Genomic DNA, 17,531 nt, shown 5'->3' with positions numbered 1-17,531 from the left:
GCCACCCCCGATCCGTCGCCGGTGCAACCGTGAAACCCAATCTCGTTCTATCGTTCCTACGTTCGACGCGGAACAATCGATAAGCTCCAGGCGAAACGAGCATTCGCGATGCCTGCACGCCGAACGAGCGTCCGCGAAACACGGGAATTTCAAACACGTTCCAACGTGGATCCGTGTTGCCTCCCGAAGGGGGATGAAAAACGGTTGTTCGTTAATTGAAGAGTAATTTAATTAAGGCGGCGCGGTCCCCGCGCGGCTCGGTTTCTTTAATTAACACGGGACGATCGGAAACGGACTACACTCGCGCCCGACTAGATATCCTTCCTACGTTTGTTAAATCTCCTCGGAGTACGACCTTGTCCCCCTTCCCGCGGTGTCGTTCCGTTTCGCGCCGAAACCAATCGATAAAATGAGAATAAAACGAACCGCGCAACACTACGAAATACCAACCTCTCCTCAAGGAGGGGGACCGACGTCGACGACGTCCACGACGACGACGACGACGACGACGATGTGACACGCGCGGACGATGGGCGCTCGATTCGTCATTTTTCTTGATGGCGCGCCAAAACTTTCGTAATTTCGTGCCACGACGTGGTACGCGGTGTCGCTCGTAAAACCGTTACCGCGAACAACATTCGTAACCCTTTAAGTTTAACCCGTGTTTTTCTTGGTATCGTTTACGTCGGATGTTCCCGTTGGTGGAGCGCGGGACGTTCTTGGCACGTCCCGATCTTCCCACGTTCGTACACGATCTAATAATAATGGATCGAACGTGGCTAATTCTTTTCGGGAAAATACGTGGAACATTTCTCGATACGTGCGCCTGCGTCCAACGAACCCTACTCGGATCCGACCGTTTCGGAAAGAAACGTTTCAATGTGTCTTTTTTCGCGCGTAGATTCACAAGTCGGTTCGTTGATTTGTTTCGCGTTTCTCGATGTGTCTTTCTTCGCGCGTAGATTTACAAGTCGGTTCGTTAGTTTCTTTCGCGCGGAAAATATCGACCGCATTCCAGATCGCTTTAGGCGTTCCTGTGCGGCGATATCTAACGATTCAACGTTCAAACGAGAGACCAATACGATGGATTCTTTTCTGGAAAATACTTGAGAAATTTCTCGATACGTGCCTGTACGTCCACCAGACTCTCCTTGAATCCGACTTTTTCGGAAAGAACTCGACTCGCGGGAAGAAACGTTTCTCGATGTGTTTTCTTTTTCGCGAATAGATTTACAAGTCGGTTCGTTAGTTTCTTTCGCGCGGAAAATATCGATGCGCATTCCAGATCGCTTTAGGCGTTCCTGTGCGGCGATATCTAACGATTTAAACTTCAAACGAGAGACCAATACGATGGATTCTTTTCTGGGAAATACCTGAAAAATTTCTCGAGACGTACGCGTACTACTTGAATCCGATTTTTTCGTAAAGAACGACTCGCGGGAAGAAACGTTTCTCAATGTGTATTTTCTCGCGCATAGATGTACAAGTCGGTTCGTAAATTTCTTTCGCGCGGAAAATATCGATGCGCATTCCAGATCGCTTTAGGCGTTCCTGTGCGGCGATATCTAACGATTTAAACTTCAAACGAGAGACCAATACGATGGATTCTTTTCTGGGAAATACCTGAAAAATTTCTCGAGACGTACGCGTACTACTTGAATCCGATTTTTTCGTAAAGAACGACTCGCGGGAAGAAACGTTTCTCAATGTGTATTTTCTCGCGCATAGATGTACAAGTCGGTTCGTAAATTTCTTTCGCGAGGAAAAAGATCGACGCTCACTCGAGATCGCTTTAGGTGTTCCTGTGTCTTTTGGAAAATACGTGAAAAATTTCTCGATACACGCGCATACGTCCCCCGAACCCTCCTTGAATCCGATTTTTTCGGAAAGAACGACTCGCGGGAAGAAACGTTTCTCAATGTGTATTTTCTCGCGCATAGATATCTAAGTCGATTCGTAAATTTCTTTCGCGCGGAAGAAGATCGACACTCACTCGAGATCACTTTAATCGTTCCTGTGTCTTCTGGAAAATACGTGAAAAATTTCTCGATACACGCGCTTGAATCCAAGTTTTGTCGCGAAAGACGACTCGCGGGAAGAAACGTTTCTCAATGTATATTTTCTCGCGCATAGATATACAAGTTTGTTCGTAAATTTCTTTCGCGCGGAAAAAGATCGACGCGCACTCGAGATCGCTTCAGGCGTTCCTGTGCGACGATATCTAACGATTTAACGTCCGGACGGGAGACTAATGCGACGGATTCCAAAAGGGAATTGCAATTGTCATTTGTCCGGACGACGCAATATACGATGGAACCGACCTTCCAGTCGAGCGACCCTCTCCATCCCTCGCCCGGATAACCAACACGTGGCTTCCACGAGGGTAAGAGCGAGGAAAAAGGGGGATCCTCGGAACATTAAGGAGGCAAGAAACAAAAAGGACGCCGGAATCGGGATAAGGTGGACCGTAGGAGGAAAAAAAAAAAAAAAAAAAAAAAAAAATACCGGAGACGAAAAAAAAGTGCGCGTCGTGAAGGGGGAGGATGAAAACAGCCAAGGAACATTCGACGTCGACGCCGCGCGTTCATCCCGTTGGCCGGCTTATCGCGCAAAATCCCATTTTTATTCTTCCACCAATCTTCCCCGGGTTCTATAACCAGCCATCTTTCTCGACCAACCCTAAAACCTCCGATGTATCTGATCGTCGCCACCAAAGTGGGCCACAATATCCTACGCCCCATCTCATTTCCTGTTCCTCTTACTCTTTGTCTCTGGCTCGCCTTCCGTCGACTCTCCAAACCGTATTTTCCATTCTCGAGGAACGATCGGACCGTACTTCCACGCTCGGTCGCCCGATCCTCTTTGCGATTTTCCATCCTTCGTCGATGGAACCGCGTAAACGCGCTTTCGTCTCGTACCGCGAAAACAAACGACTACGGAACCCGGGTTTATCTCTCGACGTTTACACCGTACGCACACTTCCCTGTGTGATGTTTAAGAATGTCCCCGAAATTCGTTCCAACAGTATTTTACTCATCGAGCATCTACACGTTCGATGATTCGTTATTTCAAAGGACCGACAACGACGATAAAAGGTCGTTTAAAAGTTTCAACGGTATCGGTGTTCGTTGCTCGTAAGCGTCTCAAAGAAACGTTGGAAGTTCGGGGCGTTGGTCGTCATTTTACTCATCGAGCATCTACACGTTCGATGATTCGTTATTTCAAAGGACCGACAACGTCGATAAAAGGTCGTTTAAAAGTTTCAACGGTATCGGTGTTCGTTGCTCGTAAGCGTCTCAAAGAAACGTTGGAAGTTCGGGGCGTTGGTCGTCGTTGACCACCATGGCGTTCGACGCGTTAAGGGAGGTGCTGCGGAGAGGTACGAAGCTGTAGAAACGCGGCGTCGAAAACGCGAATATCGACAAGAGGAACACTCTCTCTCCGTCGAGGTTCGAGTTTACGAGACACGACTCGTGGTTCGATGGCGCTATTAGGATGTTTTTCCGTATTCGAAGAACGCGAAAGCTGTATCGTAACGTTGGATCGAGAATCGAAACAACAGATACGATTCCAAGTTCTACGTACTCGGTGAAAAAGGTTCTCCGTGAACGTAAACAACGAGAATCGCATCTTCGATTAATCTATCGGCTGAAATTGTATCGTAGTTCGTTACCCGAATACAATACTCTGCGATAGCATTCGTTTCGTCGGGTACGCGTTTCGAACACCAGGTTGGTAGAATTTTTCCACTTCGTTCTACCTCTTCATACCTAACTCGTTCGTTTCTGCGTCCAAGAACGAACCGAACAATGGACAATCGAATCTATTTTCGGATCTCCGTAAGAAAATATCGCGCGCGAATCTCGCAAGATTATTACTATTTCGCGTCGATTGCTTTCATCCGCTCGCATTGTGCCACGTAACGTCGAGAAGATTCGTTTTATCGCGGAACGAACCCGTAACGCGGAAGGACGGAAACGCGATCACCGAGGAATCACGAGATCGGGAAAATGTTATTTTCCCGCGCAACGCGCGACGCGTATTTCACGGTTAAGCTCCGAACGGTAGAGATCTCCGATCCTCGACGAACGTCGCTCACCGAATCCTGCTTCCAAAATACTTTCGGCCCCCTCCATCCTCTTCGTCGCTCGAAGTTTGCCCCTAAGCGTTTATCGCGTACACGGCGGAGCATTGGACGCACGGTGAAAGAAGACGCGCTCTTATCGGGGAAAACTCGTCGGCCCGATAACCATCTGCCACGGGGACCGAAACGACAAAGTTATCCGTATCGAATCCGGATGATGGACGACTCTAATCCTCGGAACGAACCGAAAATCGAGAGTCGATCACCAGAGAGAGAGCGAGAGGAAAATAGAGAGAGAAAGAGAGAGAGGTTTCAATGCGCCCCGCGACAACGAATTTCAACGACGAACGATAAACGAGCAACGGGGATATTAAAGCGATCTGAAATTCCGAGGAACGCGAGGGTACGCGTCAATTTTCTTTCTCTTTTTTTTTTCTTTCTTATTCGCTCGGGAAATTGGAGCTCGTTTCGCGTCGAAGAAGAAAGTTCCCCGAGGATCCTCGTCGCACGGCGGTAGTTTCGAGCCGAAACTTCGTTTCCATCCTCGCGCGATGTTTCGAGACGAGAGAACGTCTCGCCACGGGCCATCGGCCCGGAAACGCTGCAATTTCGTCGACATCCGGAGCCCCCGGGAAAAATGCGCGACAGCCCACGGGCCACGAGTTCTTCGAAAACTTTCAAGACTTCCTCTCTGGAAAAACCGTTCGCCTAAAAACCAAGGTACGCTCGGTTTTCGACGATACGAGACATCCTCCCCGATCCAATTTCTGTCTGGCTCGTGGGAAGAAGCTCTCTTCGTCGAACGCGACGGAAGAGGCAATTCGAGAAATAACTTTCCGATTGGACCGTTTTCTTTTATTTTTTTTAGCGAGGAAGAGAGATATGCTCGTTTGTATCGAGCAATGTGGTCGATCGCGATCGAGTATCCGAACTGGGTGCTCTCGTACCGTGACCAACGACAACTTTGACCGCAAAACGTAACCAGTGTACGCGTATCGAGTATGCACTTATCGCGTACCGATCGCTTATCGAGTATTCACACACGCTGAACGCCCATAGGCGTTTACCGCGCGCGATCGACCGATATGTGCTAATCGTAATCAGAGGGTTCAGAGAACGTGTACGTTGTTGGTAGAGAAACTTCGTGAATGTAATTCTAGTCGCGCGAGAATCAGAGTTGGAAAGATCATCGATGAAAACTCACTTGCGAACGCAATTTGTGCGAGGGTCCAGTTGGAGAAATGATTGGAGAAAATCCATTGCTGGTGGAATATAGTGTGCGCGAGAATCGAAGTTGGAAAAATTATTGGTGAAAATCTATGAATGAAGAAATATAATGTGCGCGAGAACTGGAGTTGGAAAAATCATCGGAGAAAATTTATCGACGAAAAAACACAATGTGCGCAAGAATCGAAGTTGGAAAAATGATCAATGGAAACCTATCGACGATGAAACGCAGTGTGCACGAGAATCGAATTCGGAAAATTTATCGGAGAAAATCCATCGACGATGATGCACAGTGTGCGCAAAAATCAAGATTGGAAAAATCGTCGATAAAAATTCACCAACGAACGCAGTTTGCGCGAGAGTCAAAGTCGGGGGAGTCAAAAAATAATTGGTGAAAATCCATCGATGAAAAAACACAATGTGCGCGAGAATCGAAGTTGGAAAAATGATTGGTGAAAATCCATAAACGAAAAAATACAATGTGCGCAAGAACCGAATTTGGAAAAATGATCGATGAAAACCCACCAGCGAACACAGTTTGCGCGAGAGTCGAATTGGTAGAAATGATCGATGAAAATTTATCGACGATGGTATCCGGGTCCGTGCGATTTCTTCCCGAGTCATTGTCCTCCTCGTTGAAGCGATGGAACGGGAACAGTTTCTTCGTTCCCGCACGGAAACCCGAGTGGTTCCCTCGAATGCTTTTAGTGGCAGCCGTCTAGCTTTCAGAGGTGACGTAGTTTCACGCCAAATAAGGAGAACACGGTGAACGAACCGGGCGGGTGAATGGCAGGGATTGCAGGGCGAAGGTAAAAACGAAGAAAGCAGAAGGAACGACCGGACAAAAACGTGGGGGCGCGGGCAAACGGGAAGGGTTAGAATGGGAGGGTGCCGGGAACAAATGCGAGCCTCCACCTCCATTACGTCGGAACTACGAGCGTCAGGGTTGGGTAGCACGGAAGACAGGAGATGGAAGAGATTCGTGGAAATACCGTGGAATTGGATAAGCCCGCGCAGGGTTTGTTTTGCCAGGGGTTCGCAACGAGGGTGATAGAGCCGATCGTGAGCCAGCACATCGCGTGCTCGATCCTCATAGGGGCGCGGATATCGCGTGTCTCGCCCAACTTTCTTCTTTTCACCAGCGAGGAACGGCCACCCGATCATTCGAGACAGACACTCGCCACGTTAACGACGAACGCTCCGATATATCGATCGGATCGAGAGAGCTATTGAAATTCACCGATACGGCCAGTCGATCGAAACTTTCCCAACGAACGCGACTAAATCAATTCGAATAGGTGAATTCGTTCATCGTCGAGTTTCGAGAATTCTACCCTTACACGGGAAAATCGTACGCGCTTGTAAATCGGTAGATTCTATTTTTTATAGAAATTGTTACTTTTCTACGGAATTGTTCCGAACGAGACCTGCGTGGAACAAGTCTCTGGAAAATTTCAAGCGAATATAGTAAAATGTGTTTGTATTATAGGGGCGAAGAAGTTCTGTCGTGTTTCGAGGAAGACGACGCGAATAATCGATGAAAATTATTTAAACGATCCTTTTACAGCGGGACAGGTAAAGTATCAAGTCATGGAACGATGTATTGCATCCTTCGATTGAATTTTTTTTCATCGATCCGATAGAAACAACTGGGACATTGAATCGAGGAGGTACAGGGTGTTGGAAATTGAACAAAATTGGAAATAGAATTTTTCTCGTAAATCGATACGTTGAGATTCGAGAAGTATCCGATAATTGGGTCCGTGTCGATATATGTATCGACGCGAGATTTTTCAGCGTTGCGGGATATAGCTTCTTCGATCGCGAAGAGAAGATTATCGATCTGGAAGAAGAAATCGTTCTGCGAAGAATGAGCGTTTTGGGGGTAAGAGAGCGTGGATGTAAAAGCTCGAGATCGAATCGATCGACGAACTCGATGTATCTTTTATCGAGCAGCGATTAAGAATAATCGTGTGTGTGCTCGCGACCGATGCAAATAAGACAACGCGAGTAACGAATTAGCATAAACGTTCGAGCGATAAAACAGTCTGAGAATTGTCATCCAGAAGTATTTGGCTTCTGCATCGGAGAAAGGCTGAAGCGATGCGTTAATGGAATATAAACAGGAACCAGTTTTGGATCCTTTTTAAACTAAATTACCTCTTTCGGTACGATTCAACGTTTGAACAAACTCGACGAACGAATAACGTATTCGCGAACGAGATGTTCGAGTATCGATTGCGGTCGTTCGAGAAACAAAAATTACGAACAGGTTCGATTTCGAGCGAGTACCGAGCTCTCGTAAAGGCCATAATTTCGAACCCCGCCTACGGAAAAACTGAAATACTTTTCTACTCTACGAGGAACGTGCACGTTCGCAAGTTTCGCAAACGCGTGCACTTCCATCGTAATTAATATTTAACGTCTCCGAGCCGAGGCGGAGTTTCGTTAACCGAACGTCGAGTTTCACGCGCGTGTAAATTGAACCCTTTGCGGACGAGTGCCGCATATATGCGTTTTACGCAAATCATCAAATTGGCCGAAGAACTCGTATATGCGTTTGGCGGAAACAGTTGATAGAGCCGAGAAACGCATATATGTGTCCCACCTGAATGCACATCGATGGCCGAGGTTAAGCAGAAATATGCGCTGGCAATTTTAAACGACTATCGCGGCAGGAGCTTTCACTTTGAACCGTCCCGTCCGCAAAGGGTTAACGGAGAAAAATTCATTCTCGGTAAGAGTAATGTATATCATCGAGCGAAAGATACGAAGGAATATCCACCGGCAGGTGTTACAGCGAGGTAAAAAGCAACCGAAGGAGGACGTTGCGGCAACCTATATCCGGCGATAAGATGGCACAGAACTATCCAAAGAGGGTCGTTCGCCCTCGTCGAACTCTAGCCACGGAACCGAACGCTACGCGGAGAGAACGAACGAGAAAGGGACAAACCCCGAGGGTGGTAAGGTGAAGTCGGCGAGGAAGGAGAGCGGGAGGCACTAGGTACTGTTTGTTGAATCCTCGAGATCAATACAACCCGCTCTATCTCTTTCTGCCTCGTAATTCCGCGAGCCTAAATGTGCGCGGGCACACGGGCGTGTGCACGCGCTTACCTACCTACGTACGTGTACGCTCGGGACGCGTGTGTACGTCGCGGGAGTTACACACGCGACGGCACGGAAATACGACGCGTCAAGACGGAAAGCGTCGGTGCAAATGGAACGCCGTGCACCGTTCCCGCGACCGACGTCGCGACGGTTTTAACACGAGCGAGCGAGCGAGCGAGCGAACGAGCGTGCGCGCGCGTCAATATTTTAAAAGCAACACCCCGTACAAAGGGTACGTTTAAAGGCGAGCGTTTACCGGGCTACTGTGTCCCGAATCGTGAATTTTCCTCGTCAGTTTTTACGCTCGAGGAAATAAATCCCTCCCACTTCCCCGTGCACGCGCGTAATCGCGAACCGATTGCATTCTCCGCGACTGGTTCCTTCTTCTGCGCGCGCGTGTGCTTTCGACGCGCCGCGCGCAACTCGAAACACCCGCCGCCGCGCGAACAAAACGAGAAACGATTTTTCAATCATCTCCCGCGCCTTTCCTATATTCACCGTTCGGTTTTTCCAGCGGGGTATCTCCCCACCGTGAAACCAGTCCACGAAAGGGGTGAACAACGCTGCCCTTTATCGACGTTTCCCGCGAATGACTTTCTTTCGCGGAAACGAGGCCGATGCATCCCTCTTCCCGATTCTGCCACTTGCACCGATAAGAATTCCGCGAGGAGCGCTTCGAGAACCCCTCTCTCTCGCTCTTTCTCTCTACTTTTTCTCTGTTTCATTCACTCTGTGTCTCTTTCTCTCTTTCTCGTTCTCGCTCTCTCTCTTTCTCTCTCTTGGCCAATCGCTGAGGCTTACTTATCGCAGCCTCGAAGGATTGGCTGCGCACTGCGGTACAATACGAAAATAGGTCGGCCAATCCTCGTATCAGCACCCTCTTTTCGCCACCTCTTTGCCTATCGCCACCTCCGACCTCTTGTTACAACTATCGCGAAGTAAAAGAAAAGAAAAGAAGAAAAAAAAAAAAAGGAGAAAAGATACTAGAAATATCTATCGAACGCTGTTTCGGGGGCAGCAGCAGTAGCAACAGCGAACAACACGCGCAACCTTTCTTCTCTGTACGCTCTTCAATCGTCCTATGCATAAATTTACACAATCGTATGTACAAAGGCTCTACGAATATCATTGCGAGGTTTCGTTTAGCATATTCGATCGCATCTCGAGGTCTCTGTAGTTCGCGGGTCTACCGTGGTCGAGTACGAATGCAGATTGCCAGCATCCGCTTTTATCGAGCCTCTTTCGAGCCCAGAACCGCGTCGAGGGTGTGCACGATTCTCTCGTCGATCGTACGATCGATCAACGATACGCGCTCGAGTCACTGTTTGTCCTCGGACCATCTATCCGGCGCTGGATACTGTTGCTGCGACTGTTGTTGACCACCACCACCACCACCGCCGGATACTTGGGCCCCAGACGGCACCGATTGTTGTTGCTGTTGCGACTGGGCGTGCGATTGTATCTGATACAACGGGTAGCTCTTCCGTTTCCGTATCCCGTGCATGGACAACAGATGTATCTGGAGGTACTGCTTCGTTTTGAACTGCTTGCCGCATACGTGACAGGACACGTACTCGGTCTGCACGGTGTGCACGTTCACGATGTGCTGCTTCAGATTCGAATTGTTCGAGTAAACTTTACCGCACTCGGGACACTTCGGTTTACCGGACTGATTCACGCTGTCCGGTTGCTGCTGCTGCTGCTGCTGTTGCTGTTGGTGTTGGTGTTGGTGTTGTTGTTGTTGTTGGTGGTGGTGGTGTTGCTGAAACCGTCGCTGATGGAACAACGCCATACTCTCGATTTTGTCCTTGGCGCACGACTGAAGCATCAGGTTCAGTTCGCTCTTGGCCGTGGCGGTGGTTTGCTGTTGCTGTAAACTCTGCAGATTGTTCTGGAGCTTTTGGTGCATGATCGTCAGCTGCTCGGTATTCAGACTGTTCAGTGAGTTCAGGGAGTTCAGGGCATTGAGCGCGTGTTGCTGCGACGGTTGGCTGGTGGCGTGTAGGTGATGGTGATGATGCTGCTGGAGGAGGGACGAGAGATCCTGCGCTTTCGAGTTGTGAGCTCCGCTCTGGTAGGTTCCAGACCCGGCGTGGTCGTTCCTCGCGGAGGACGTGGCCGGCAACCAACCGGAACTCGAGCTTGAACCGTCTCCTCCGGAGGGCTGCCATCGCCCTGGAACCACCAGCCAATGTCAGTCCTCAGCCAACCTCGTACGATCCCTTAAACACTATTCAATTTTTTTTCCTCCCACAGCCCTTCGTTTTCTTTCGGTTCGCAACCGGCTTTTATTATTTTTTTTCTTTCTTACATTCGGGTAATATATTCGGTTTTTTTTTTTTTAGTGCGAGCAACAGTTGTATCCCTCCCCGATATTTATATATCTATATATATATATATATATATGTGTATATATTCCCATACGAAGGAAACGCACTTTCGTAGTGACAATTTTATTACGATTTTTGTTTGTTGTATTTTTTTTTTTTTTTTTTTTTTTCGAATGCGGTAACGTGTACTCTGTCCATCTTCGTTGCCAGTCCGTACCTCCACCCTCTTTTTTTTCCATAAACAGTTTTGTCGGTCGATCGTATTATTCGTACCTCGTAAATCGAGAGCGACCAATTAACTCGTTAGCCTCGGCAAGGTTCGAAGGGTCGTTAAGAATTCGAGTAAAGAGTCAAGCTCGGCTTTGCATGGCAACCCTAACAACGTTCTAGCGACTGCAGCCTTTTAGCGGAGGAAATCGATAATTCCGGCGAACGAACTCGAAGAGCCGTCGGGAGACGCGGCTCCGCGATACGTTGCGCTCACCATGTCATTTTTTTTTCTTTTTTTTTTTTTTTTCTCTTTTTATTCAGGGGGTAGTTGGGCAAGGGGATGCAGGGTTGTGAGAGGTACGAGAGTTCCATGCATTCAACGCAACAACGAGAGACCAGAGTCTTGAGGGAACGACGGGAGGATAAATTAGTCCGGGCTACGATAATCGTATAAACTGTGAAATCGAATCGTTGCTCTTGATCACTTACCGTAATTCGGATCCTGATTCGCCGCGTGGATCCCGGACGGTCCTGGTATCAGTCCTGTAATTGTCAATTACAATCACGATCATCGTCCGTTGCGTGATAGAACGCGCGCGGTGTTACGTCGAAGACGGTTTCGAGAATCGATCGACGATTATCGGTGTCGGGGACCGAAGATTCGAACAGACGACGAGGTGACCGGCTCGTGGGGGGCGGAAAGTCGCGAACGAGACACGGTTTCGAGAAGCAATAGTCGTCTCGGGGGACTTTCGAGGTAAACTGAGTGGAAATTTACCCGGTAGTCCCAAAAGCGCCGCTGGAAACGAGTTACGATGATGCTCCATGGAGTCGTTCAAGATGTCGCTCGGCTCGGTTTTCACGGAGTTCAGAATGCTGTCGTTGTTCGACATGTCCTCCTCGTTGTCCGACATGGAATTCGAGTCCTCGCCGGTGGACTGCGCCTACGATCAACGATAACGTCTCCTTTACACGAACTCGAGACGAAATCCGGTGAACGCTGACCGTCGATCGACGGTTCGATCTCTCACCTGCACGTTGTTGCTGGGCGTCGTGTGTATCGTCGGTCCTCCTTCCAGAGCCTGGCCCAGCAGCGATTCCTGAAGGTCCGTTTTCGGCTCGACGTGGTTACCAAGCGGTGGACTGTTGCTTCTAGGTCGCTTCTCCGGCGGTGGACTCAAACCGCTCTCGTTCAAGTCTCCTCTGCCGTTGTCTTGCCAAGGGTTGCGCGGCGTCGCCTGTCGATACAGAAACATCGTCAAACGATCCACCTACGATAATACACAGTACCGGACGAATAGTACTTTGTGTACATTTCTGTACACAATTTCAACGATTTTAACGATACCCAGTACCGGACGAGAAGTATTTTGTCGTTCGTGGGTAGACGTACTGTTGCAAAATCTACGTTTCGATTGAAATCCACCGCGACGATTCTCGTTGTTCCCATTTCTGTACACAATTTCAACGATTTTAACGATACACGGTACCGGACGAAAAGTACTTTGTCGTTCGTGGGTAGACGTACCGTTACAGGATCTACGTTTCGATTGAAAACCATCGCGACAATTCTTGTTGTTTCTATTTCTGTACACAATTTTAACGATTTGGTCCCTCATTGGTCCCTGTTAATATTGCACTGTTCGGAAAGTCATGTACCCGAAGTGTATAAAAATGTTCCATTCCGGATTAATTTTACGACTCGAAGGATCTTCTCGAGGCGTCGGTTTCCGGTAGCAAGGAACCCTCGAGTGCAAAGGGTGAATTCCGTCGATGGTATTTCTAATTATATTAGGTTGTTCGGGAAGTGATTTCGTTTCCCAAAATGGGGAGTGTATAATTTAATAAAATGTTTACACGCTCTAAAAAAATCGTGTTTCATTGTCACCGAAGAAAAAACGAAATGACTTTTCGAACAACTTAATAATTGGGAATATTGCGAAACAACTGCTCCAGTACATTTGTTCGGTACCGTAAAACTCCATCGATTTCAACGAAAGTTAGTCGATTTAACGAAATCGATTTATCGAAACTTTGACTCGTCGAGGGTATCGGTAAACGATGCTCCAGGTTATAGAAACTCGGTTCCAACGTTTCGGAAACAAACGAAAGATTCCAAAAAAGAATGAATTCGGATACCGAAACTCTTGTTATTTATTATAAACGGTTCTCGATTGTTTCTGGATAACTGGCGAGTTGTTCCCGAAGCGAGGAGACTTATATTTCGACGGTATAACCGAGCGCCGAACACTTGTGTCGATCGACAGGATAATTCGCGAAAACGTTTGCAAGAACCGAAGACAGAGGGTCGCAAAGTCCGAGAACTCGCTACGAACGAAATCATCATCGGTGTTAATTAACGACGCGAGTTTCGGTTGGATTTAAAAACGAACCGTGCGCGGGAAATTTGTGCATCGCGACAGCGCAACGAATCGAGGGTACGGAGCATCGTCGAATGAAGAAGACATCGATGGAGTCGTTCTACAGAGAAGTAACCGGTCGCTCGAATTCTCTCGATCGAGAGACAAGATCGTTCGTAAGAACGATGTTCCGCGTACTACGAGGAGCTGAAAAGATGTCATCGGGAGAAATGTACTCGAAGAAGTCCAACGAATGTTTGTATCCCCACTCTGGGTTACAATCTACCGAGTCTAACCTCATCGCTGTTCTCGGCCAATAGCGACCACGGTGCGATGGTAGGGGAGTCGGTGGACTGTATACCGGAGTGGGGGTGTAAACGCTCGTTAACCTTCTTCTCGCGGACGAAGAGTACCGTGTGTAAGGGGAACGTGGACAGCATCGAGGAAATTTTGCTAACCGGAGAAGCTTCGAAATCTTCATTGCGATGAAATTTCACAGAGCGATAAATCCACGTCTACGAAAGGCGCTATTTTAATTTTGACCGTAGAAGATGAGTCAATTTCGAGAAAAGTAGGTACGAGATAGAACAACTCGCGAGAGTAACCGTTCTGCGCAGTGGCGTAACGGTCAGGTTTTAGAAACTTTTCGTTCGAATCGACTCGCGGAAAATGTTCTATCGCTGTGTGAAACATTCTCGCGTGAAATTAGATCGCGTCTGTCTGTCCGATTCGACGCGGTGACTCGAATCGAATCCGATCGGTAGATCGAAATGGTTGAAAAATGAACTCACCGGCGCGCTACCGTTGTAGCCACCGGACGACGACGGGGGTGGTATCTTGGCGGTGGCGGCGCCACTGTTGACGTCTGCTAACCCTCGAACTTGGAGCATCTGTGCAGTCTTCAAGAACGCAGCCAGTTGCTCCTGACCCACGTGGACCTCGCCGTGGTACATGAAACGCAGCAAGGACTCCATGTCCGAGGAGGCGACGTCCCTCAAGATCACGATCGGATGCTGACATGGGTTGGCCTGCAGCGGAAAAGCAAAAGAACCGCTCGATTCAGGAATGTCTCGTTGGTCCGCGCTGCGCTAACTGGAATTAATTCTAGATTGCGCTGTCCGGCGTTGATTATGATCGATGCCGACCGGACGGATATCTCGTTCATGTAAATCAGTTAATCCTATTTATCAGCCGGCTCGGCCCGGCCAGAGCCGGTCAATTGATTTACAACGACGATTTACAACCTGGACGCGTATAACGAGCGACATTCAATCCACGTCGTCGATATCTTTCGCCCCGCTTTTAACGACTCCGCGGACCAACTCCCCGGATTCTTTTTCCATTTATTTTTCTTTGTTTTTTTCTTTTTTTTTTTTTTTCTTCTTCTTTTTCGATACACCGGCGGAGCGTTACAACAAATTGACTACTCGCGTAACGGGGCGGCCCCCGTGATTCGTCGTCTCTTTCTCCGCGCGCAGGACGGAAATTTATACGGACGCGTACGCCGCGAAACTTACACGCGAGAGGCGTTCTCCGCGATGTATGTCCTGGCAATATACGGAGTGCCGGGGTACCATTATCGGCGGCGATATTAATTATAATTAATGACCCCGAGCGAGGCGACGCCGCGAGGGGGGTTTCCATAACGCCATTACGGTTATTTCGTGGGCGGGGCGGGAGGTGTCGTACGTATCGTGGCCGCGTGTACGCGTAAAACGGTGTGTTCGAACGGTGCGAGTGTGCGACCGGAATCTCGACGAAAACCCGGTCGTTCGTTCGATTATCGATACGTTCCAAATCGCCGATACGCTAAAGCACACCGCGTGCAGGAATATTTATTATTGTCGGCCGCTATCGACTTACCGCGCTGTTATAATCGTTCCCGGTTTTGTAATATCGACTCGGCGTATATCGACCGGTTGGAACTCGATGCCGCCGATCGAGTTGAACGCTTTTTCTTTTTCTTTTTCTTTTCGTTCTCTCTCTCTCTCTCTCTCTCTCTCTCTCTCTCTCTCTCTCTCTCTCTCTCTCTCTCTCTCTCTCTCTCTCTCTCTCTCTCTCTTTCTTCTTCTTAATATTTCGCCTCGTGAAAGGAGTATTCGCGGCAACGCGGGCAACGCGATTCGGTCTGAAAATTTTATTGCGATATTAGCGCAATAAAATATAAGTTTCGCCCTTTCGAACTGAGGCCGTTTGCCAAGAGACTCGCACGCGCGGATCGCGGACCGGGATATACGTACGATCTCGGGACCAGATATTTATCGACGGACACGGAATTTCTTCTTCTTTTTTTTTTTCTTACTTTTTTCAAAATTCTTCCACCGTTCTGTGCTTTACGTTCCTCGAGCATTTTACACATATCGGACGGAGAAAACGCTTTTTTTTTTCTTTTTTTATACTGTGAATGAAAGAAAAGAAAAATGGAACTACTTCACGGTGAATCTTTACCATTCGAGACACTTTGAGTGCACGAAAATCGATTCGAGTTCGTTCAAGGAAATCAAGCTCGTGGAAAAAATACGAATTACAATTCTTTTTAAACGAGGGGAATAGCAATACGGCGTTAGTCGCGCGCGTCGAAACGGAGCGCTACAATTTTTAGAAAAGTGCACCAATTAATGCGAGATTTTTCGCGTTACTTTCAAAACGAAGATTGCACCATTCGAAGGAGAAAGAAATGTTTCGTAATATTCGGTCGTTCCCCGACGATGTATCAACGCGTTGCCAGCCGGGTCGATTTTGTATCAGTTTCCACGAGGGCCTCTCTAAATTTTTTCGCAACTTCTTTCGGGCCATGAAACGCTACGTTACGTATCATCATTTTTCCACTATGGTATACACAATCGGTGAAAATTTCACGGCTGTGTAATTTCTCGAGACTCTCGATCCACAACGTTGAAACGTTTCAATATTTCCGAGAACGATTCCTCGTTGTTTCTTCTCGGTGTACGAGATGATACTAGGTTGTTCGATAAGTTTTGTCGTTTTTCCATCGTAAAGAAATACTACGACACTACGACTTTGAGTAAGTTTAAATGTACGAACAAATCGACGGATCTGCGCGAAACTTTGCACAGGTTCATCAAACGGTAGTATCATTTTTAAAATAATAAAACGACGTACCTGATAGCTACGTTTCTTATCGAACGACAAAACCTACCGAGCAATCTATCATTTAGGTTAATTTATTATTTGATTAATTTATTATTATATTATTAATTTATTATCATGAACGATTTTGGTGTTCGAACTGTAGATACTTCGAACCTAATGCCACCGTTTCTTATCGAACGATAAAACCTACCGAGTAATCTATTATTTAGGTTAATTTATTATTTGATTAATTTATTATTATATTATTAATTTATTATCATGAACGAATTTGGTGTTCGAACTGTAGATACTTCGAACTTAATTTTTTTTTGTCAAACGTACTTTTAAAACTGCATTGCTTTTAAAGAGAATTATTGGGTTGTTCGGGAAAGTCGTTTCGTTTTTTCTTGTTTTCGGTGAAAATAAAACACGATTTTTTTTACAGTGTACAAACATTCCATTGAATTATATATTCTCCATTTTGGAAAACGAAACGACTTTCCGAATCGACCAAATACTTGACACACAGAAATACGAATGCACGGTTTTACAGCGAATCATCGACGCGTTTACTTCCCGTTGAGAGCAATTCTACGATAAACAATCCCCGCGAAAACCATCGATTTGTGTTAGGTCTGGGTCAGCGCTCGCGTCCAGATGCAACGAATAGTTTTCTTCTTCCACAATTTATAAATTCTTAAATCGAAAGTTCCAACTTGCTCGATACATCGGGCGTTTCGAAGGGACATTGTAATGTTCACGCGAACCGTAAAGATTACAGACTTTGGGGGGTACGGGGACGAGGACAGAAAAATCAACGAACATAGTCGAAATCGTTGGAAACACCGAGCCGATCCACCGCGGTTAAAATAATGTAATGATTCAAGAACCTAGAATGCCATTAGTCACGAGCGAGTTTTTGTAAACACGAGTCGGACCCACTCCCCGCGTTAACTGTACCGCGATACCGATGCAAACGGTTAACGATCGTTGGATTCTATTTCGAAGGTGTAATTATTCATAGAAACGGTTTCGAATTGGCCCAGAATGCGGTGGCCATTCCCCGGCCGGGTGTGTCGTAATCGTGAAAACACACGCATAATGGAACCATGATAACCG

At 47.4% G+C, this 17,531-nt stretch overlaps 1 protein-coding gene across 3 annotated transcripts in view; it reads right to left on the bottom strand.

Moving 5' to 3' along the window:
• Positions 1 to 17,531, bottom strand: part of LOC143147403 (protein abrupt) — an 87,111-nt gene that overhangs the window by 18,154 nt on the left and 51,426 nt on the right. For all 3 annotated transcript variants that reach the window (XM_076312645.1, XM_076312646.1, XM_076312647.1), the window contains exons 2-5: positions 14,111 to 14,347; positions 11,991 to 12,197; positions 11,738 to 11,903; positions 11,449 to 11,502 (exon numbers count right to left, since the gene is read on the bottom strand). In XM_076312645.1, coding sequence (XP_076168760.1) covers positions 11,449 to 11,502; positions 11,738 to 11,903; positions 11,991 to 12,197; positions 14,111 to 14,347 — 664 coding nt within the window. The remainder of the gene's footprint in view (positions 1 to 11,448; positions 11,503 to 11,737; positions 11,904 to 11,990; positions 12,198 to 14,110; positions 14,348 to 17,531) is intronic.

This window comes from Ptiloglossa arizonensis, chromosome 5 (genome assembly GCF_051014685.1).
Source record: "Ptiloglossa arizonensis isolate GNS036 chromosome 5, iyPtiAriz1_principal, whole genome shotgun sequence".
Classification (NCBI taxonomy): Eukaryota; Metazoa; Arthropoda; class Insecta; order Hymenoptera; family Colletidae; genus Ptiloglossa; species Ptiloglossa arizonensis.
This window is presented reverse-complemented; position numbering and strand designations above follow the sequence as displayed.